Source organism: Morone saxatilis, unplaced genomic scaffold, assembly GCF_004916995.1.
Source record: "Morone saxatilis isolate NCDOM2014 unplaced genomic scaffold, NCSU_SB_2.0 Contig16, whole genome shotgun sequence".
NCBI lineage: Eukaryota > Metazoa > Chordata > Actinopteri > Moronidae > Morone > Morone saxatilis.
The window spans coordinates 7,829,261-7,836,482 of record NW_023339718.1 but is presented as its reverse complement, the minus strand read 5'-3'; the positions used below and the strand labels follow the sequence as shown (position 1 = coordinate 7,836,482).

The following is a 7,222-nucleotide window of genomic DNA, read 5'->3' as shown; positions in this document are numbered from 1 at the left end:
CTACAATAAAACACAACCCCCTGACCAGGACCATATACATTTACTACCCCTCCTAATACTGTTTATCTCCCAAAGATGCATTTAAAACCTTTTCAGTATCTGGCCAGAATTAATCAAACATCCAAAAAACAACCTTGTTTCAAACAACCTCCTGGGTTAAACAATTTGATTTCAGTCTCTCTCAAATGCTTCTTGAATACATTTACAATTTTGCTATTGATAATTAATAATTCTTGAACACACACATACAGTAGTGTATAATCCTCAGCTACAAATAGGGTAAAATACCCTTAACCCCAATTTCCAAGTTATAAATGTCCTTTCTTGATCAAAGACACCATTCAGGATTGATTATCTCAGGCTCACTCGGCCTTGGTAACACTACAACTCGACTCAAATTACTGGTGAAAAGGTGGCACAGACCAACAGATTGAATCTGAATTCCTCTTGATGTCACAATCATGACTAAAAAAGGAAAGTTTGAGAGAAGCTTTACCCTTTTAATGTACCTGACCTTTTGTTCTGCAGCCTGTCGATTCATGTTGCCTTCACAGATCTGATGTTTTCTGTCTGCTTTAGTTGTTGCTAGAATAATGGTGCTTATGTATGTGCGAGAGAGTGCTTTTATTTTTTTATTTGTGGTGTGGGGGGTGCGAAGACAACGACCCACATACTGTAGCACACCTCCTCCAGTCATGCTGATACTAATTTGACACATATAAGGACACACTCGCAGACACTCGCACACACCCACGCACACAGAGACACGCACACGCAGCGGATGAGTCATTGCTGGATCCTTAATTAGGACCATTTAAGCATGTTATGTGTGTCTCGCTTACACGCTCCTCTTTCCCTCCCTAATTCCTTCTGCTCCTTGTTACTTCCTCGTCTCCCAAGCTGGATAAATATAGAAAGTTGGTGGCCATGGAGTCTCATCGACCACCTCTCTCTCTTCTTCTTCTGCCTCTGCTTTTTCACACTTTTTCAGCGTAGTTTTCCTCTTGGAAGATAAGGTGTGGGCACTGGGTTAAAACTATATATGAGATACAGAGAGACAAGGGAGAGAAGGAGAGAGTAGGGGTTTGACAATTGTGTTATCTGATGCGTTGGAGTGTGTGAATGGTGCATGGATACAGTCATTACAAGAATAGGGGGCGGAAACGCTGCATGTGTTGAGAGAGAATATTGACAGGGTATATTATGTAGAGTATTTTCCGAAATCATGTATCCACAGATAATACTATATATTGATATGTCACTGTATAAAGTATATTTATCATTGTTTTTTATAGTGTTTATTTCGTCTTTTAGAAAGAGCTACAATTTATATTTAAAAGCGTAATAATATAAGAATCTAATTTAAATTTTGATTTTGAAAAATACACTACGCAGCAATGGATTTTTCTCGCTCATAGGGCATTATTTTAATTGCGCAAGCACAATGACCAGCGCTTGGGTGCTTGAGTGTTATTTTTTTATGCCAAGCATCTACTGACTTGCAAGTGCTTAATTAAATTAGTTTATTTACATTTCAAGTATTATTGCGTTATTGCTCTGCATTTGTTCCAAGTATTTATTTTGCTCTTGTTCACTAAAGTTGCAGTGGTTGAAGGTGAGAAACAGATGTCATTGTGAGATGTCTATTCGACCCATTTTCCGCCAAAATATCAACAACTCGCTTCGCTCTGCCTCATTTTAATGAACCTCCCACCTGTTTGTGCATCTCCTCCCACCTGTGCACCCTGTGCTGGGAACCAAAATACCACACAGATGGGCAAAATGAATTTCAAGGTTAGGAAAATATCAAGCTGCTTGCACTAGTTGTGGTGCAGCCATTAAAACAAAGCCCGTAATCACATAATCAGTAGCTCACTTCGCTTTTTTTTTTCTAACCAGGGGCGTTTCTAAACATTTAGATTCATGGAGAGGGACCATTCAATCATACAGCATATGTGGCAGCCAAGTGCACTCTATATTGCTTAGTGTACTCCGTTGCACCAGTACCTGCGCCCAGCAGCGATGTCATACAGACGCCCTCTGTAATACACATGTATATCACAGCAGCAAGGTAAGAGGACAGCAAAATAAAAAATTTCTTTAGCAAACATAAAGAAACAGCGATGGACATATTGTGAGAAATAGAGAGAATAAAACACAGATGTGTATTGACAGTCCACTGCACAACAGTGTTGTACTAGCAGAGTAAACACTTGATGAATTTGAGTTAGAAGGATTACAGCTTCACTAAATACTCGATAACAAATTAGCTCTCCAGCAGTGGGTTTACATTTCCATCTAGAACAATAGATATTCTTCTGAAAGTACCAACTCATGTAACCGCATTGCATGTGTTTAAATACTTAGTGTTTTATTTGATATAAAGAGAAAGTTCAGACCACAAAATACGCCTCCAGAGATAAAATAATTCAAAGGACTCTCAGCTTTCTAACAATCACAGGATTAAATTTAAAAAAAGTGTAAAATTGCTAGTTCAGTAGAAGCAGCAGTTGGCAGAGCATTAACACTGCTAAGTTTAGTGCTTCAGTTCCCACTAAAGCCTCCAGGAACCGCACTGGAGTGTGTGGCCCCAGTCGAAATTCAGAATAGAATTGCTTCATTTTCTGAATCCATGGTCAAAATGCCAAGATGGTGGCATGGTTACCTGCAACAGCCTGGGACGCTTCAGGTTTTACTGAGTGATCCGTGCTTGAACAGTTCACTGTGCTCATGGATACTGTACTTCCTAAGAAACAGACCCCAAAATGTCAGAATTTCTAAACCACACCTCCTCAACTCTGATCCTGAAACTCCTTAAACTGGAGCCCCCCAAGGGTGTGTCCTCAGCCCCCTTCTTTACACCTTCTTTACTCGATTATTTCCCCATTCACCCCTCCAACACCATTGTCATATTTGTAGACGACGCCACCTTAGTAGAATTGATAATAAACAACCTACAGGGAGGAGGTACAGTATCTGGCTGAGTAGTGTTCCCACAACAACCTGGACCTAAACACAACAAAAACCAAGGAGATGATAATAGACTTCAGAAGATCACAGCAAATTGAGCTCAGTGTTCGCTACATAAGGAGGGAGGAGGTAGAGAGAGTGGAGAACTTTCATTTCCTGAGAGTCACGGCTGACCTCACATGGTCTGTAAACATCTCTTACCAGATGATTAGGGCCCAGAAGAAACTATACTTCTTAAGTAGTTAGTTTCTTAAGTCCAACATCCCGCAGCAGCTGCTGGTGAACTTTTACCGCGCCACCATCGAGAGCCTCCTCACCTACTGCTGCACAGTGTGGTCTGTATGGAGAAGACTGCAGCTGGTGGTGAAGGTGGCTCAGCGAATCATTGGGACCACATTCCCACCTCTGAGGGACATTTACAGTGACCGACTGCAAAAGAAAGCCAGCTGTATCATAAAAGACCCATCCAACCCTGGACACTGTCTGCCGCCCCCCCACTTAAAGAAGAACAAACAGAATGAAAAACAGCTTCTTTCCCAGAGCTGTTCCCTCAGTTTATTGAACTGCCTCATTGTTTTGTGCACAATAACAATAAAGATCTATCTATTTAATAACTTTCCATACATACATTATAATACAAATGTCTGTAAAACGAAAATAAAGTGTTTCCTGAGAGATTAATCATCGAATTATCACAATTATAACCATTAGGTGGATAAAATTCAAAAGTAACAAGAACTGTATCAACATATAATTTTGTTGCCATTCACGGGCACCCACGTAGGAAACGGGAGAAACTTTTTCGGCATCTGTGCTGAGTTGACAGCTTAAATTAGGATGAATGGGCCGCCATGTTTGGCTTCCTCATCCACATTTAATGCATCCAAGTTCCCATAGGAATAAATACAGTAGTTAAGGTTGTTGTTAATGAGAAAAACTAAATGTGAATGGGAGGTCAAAAGCCATTCTTAAATGTGCCGCTGTTTTGGGGTAGTCAAGCAAAAGAGAATATGATTTCATTTGTGGCTTGTTTGTGTATGTCTCTGTCTGCATCTGTGTGTGCGTGCCTGTGTGTGTGTGCACGCACAGGCAGAATTTTCTCCTACCAATTAACCATGACACAGCTGTGCTTTCCCTTCCTCATCTGCTCCTCTGTGGGTTTCAGTTGAACAATAATCTGCTTTAGATACTGCCGCGATGCCTCCAAAGCTCACTTGTCATCAATATCAATGCTTGATTCCGACACAACTGTAAGCTCACACACGCAGGTGCAGGTAACAGCAATATAGACATCCAAAAGAAATGTAAGAATTAGATTAAATGCAAGTCATTAGCCTGCTTCTCTCACACATTCAGCTCTGTTGATTATGGTCGTGTGATGTGTTGTGGCACAGTGACGTTTTACCTCTTTGATGTAGGCGAGGCCCCCGAAAATATTCTCCTTATGTAACTGTCCCTGCTGCAAGGCCGCACGAGGCTGTTTGAGGCAAAGCGTAATGGTGGATATGCTTCTGAATGTGTGCATGTGCTTGTGTTTGTCTGTGTGTGTGTGTTTGCATACAGTATGTAAGCACTTATCTGTATGTGCTTGTGTGTCTGCGTGTTTGAGAGACAGACTATGCTTTCTCCTCGGTGAATTATGCAGACCAGGATGAGGGTGCAGGGCGGGGAAGAACCGGCAGTTACACAGCTTTTGAATTAGAAGAGTCAAAACACTATAGAATGAAACACTGGAAAGAGGAAGACGGGAAGTGAGACAGAGAGCAGGGAAGGGCAGGATGAGGAGAGGAAGGGTTTAGGAAATGGATTAATCCAAGACCACTAAAAGGGTAAAGAACATAGGGGGTAAGAGAGAATGAGACTCTGGGGTTTATGGTGTCTTAAAGCAGTTCAGTGGTATAATGAGAAATAGAGTACAGAAAAGAAACCAGAAGCAGGAAGGAGAGCAACACAAAGCAGGAAATTCCTTTGAGAGTTTGGCAATAACTTTCATATCTACAGTATCCTCTCCTGTACATAGACTCACTCTGTGCAAAAAACCCACCTGCTAATTATGCATAATTACCCCAAATAGCCTCTGATTAGCAGGCAAGGAGCCATTTTTTGTGTGGAACAGTAGGGGGCTTATCAGTGAATCTTTTTCTCTCTCTTTGTCTCTCTCTCACACACACACACACACATACACACACACTGCAGGAACAAAGCACAAAGTGGGCTGGTTATTTTTGGTACAGGCCCTTAAAAAAAAAAACCTATAAAATTAGAAAGCGTACAGTGTCTTGACAATACACTTGTGAGATATCACAGGTGTCACATTTGCACCTTGTAACTAAATCTGGATTTAGTTTTTCCATTTATAGATCAAGTATTCCTGATGTGATGAAGCCTATTTATTGACTTTCCTCTTCTGTTTTTTTTCCATTCTTAACTTCCTTCTTCCTTCTTCACATTTCTGTCCCTTTTTCTGTATTGTTCATTCCTGTTTTCCTTCCTACAATGACTCTCTAACTTGTTTTCATGTGCAGGTATTGGTCAAGGTGTGCCGGTGGTGGCTCTCATCGTAGAAGGAGGCCCTAATGTGATCTCCATCGTGCTGGAGTACCTCAGGGACACACCTCCCGTCCCTGTGGTGGTGTGTGACGGCAGTGGCAGGGCCTCAGACATCTTGGCCTTCGGACACAAATACTCTGAGGAGGGAGGGTATGCACTCACATGTGCACATTATGCTGTAATCCAAGCACAAACACTTACTAATGCAAATTTTATCCAGTGTGAAAAATCTGTTACACTGTGGAAATAGTCAGACAATTGTTTGTAATCAGAATTTCTGATAACATTTTTGTTTGACTTTTATAGATCAGACATACAGAACATGACATTTAATGTATAGTGTATATGGCAGAAATATATAATATAATAATATAAAATATAATTCTGCAGCTATTGTCGGTTTTAGTTTAAAAACTCTAAGTGATGCAAGAACTTGTAAAAATATACACATTTTCTGAAATGTGCTGATGCATTACTTTAATAATACACACTAAACATTTTTGGTTATATTCCTCATGAGTCACACAATGAATTCAGAACTGTTTTTACAGCTTCACATAATCCAGTTACAGATAAGGGTAAATTTGGAGAATCGCATCTCACCAAGGACTCAGAGATAGTAGTGCTAAGAGCCCCAGTCAACCTTGGTTTCACTTACTGACAAACAAATCTAATTTGCCCACTTTCCCCAACCATTTTCTTCTCCTTACCTCTATCTGACCCCCTTCCTGACACTCTTTCTTCCTCACCTCTGTGCCTCTGCAGCATAATTAATGAGTCTCTAAGAGACCAGTTACTGGTGACCATCCAGAAGACTTTCACCTACAGCCGCACACAGGCCCAACATCTGTTCATCATTCTCATGGAGTGCATGAAAAAGAAGGAGCTGGTGAGTATCACTGTCATGCATGTGCATATACACATGCCCCCAAACCCACACATGTAAATATTTGCACAGTAGTATATTTGCAGAGGTAGAAAAAGCAAACATATGAGAGGTATATACAAAATAAACACTGAATAGAGACAGACTCACATAGACAGACGCTGTCTCTCTCTCTCTCTCCCTCTCTCCATCACACACGCACACACACCATGAAATCAGTAATAACAGCAATATTACATTCACTTAAGCTTTGATGTCTCTGCTTTATAAAGAAGCCCAAAAATGAAAAAAGATATGTGAAAGAGGAACAAAATGGATTTGTCAAATGAAGCTTGCTCATCATGAAACTTTTATTGAAGCAATTATTACCATCTTTTATGCATGACATGTAATGTTAAGTGGATGTAAATGTATTCAGATGACGTTCGGGACCAAATGGCCTCCACCTTGAGAGTCTTTACCCCTTTGGCAGTGGTTAAGGCAAGACACACGTCGAGTGGGGCTGTCATACACATCCCTCTCCCATGGGGAGGAGTCTCAGTCCCTTTACAGCAGTGTCTCTCACATGAAATCAACCTCTTATTAATGCTGTTAAATGCTCTGTAGAGGTGATGTGTATTTACGTATATGTGCATAAGTTTGTGTGTATACCTTTATCATAATTATGACTCACAGTAGCAGGGGGTATGATGCTCTTTCAACACACAGATTGTGTTTGAAAGCGTGTGCAACGAAAGTGCATGTAGGGTGGCTCAGAGGTAGGGTGGGTGTCCAGTAATCAGAAGGTTGGCGGTATGTGAGCAAGATACTGAACCC

The 7,222-nt window shown here is 40.9% G+C and overlaps 1 protein-coding gene across 1 annotated transcript in view; it reads left to right on the top strand.

Annotated features, from left to right (window-relative positions):
* The window catches only part of trpm3 (transient receptor potential cation channel, subfamily M, member 3), a 130,853-nt gene that overhangs the window by 82,633 nt on the left and 40,998 nt on the right, over nucleotides 1-7,222 (top strand). Inside the window, exons 7-8 of the mRNA XM_035658207.1 lie at nucleotides 5,496-5,670; nucleotides 6,286-6,409. Coding sequence (XP_035514100.1) covers nucleotides 5,496-5,670; nucleotides 6,286-6,409 — 299 coding nt within the window. The remainder of the gene's footprint in view (nucleotides 1-5,495; nucleotides 5,671-6,285; nucleotides 6,410-7,222) is intronic.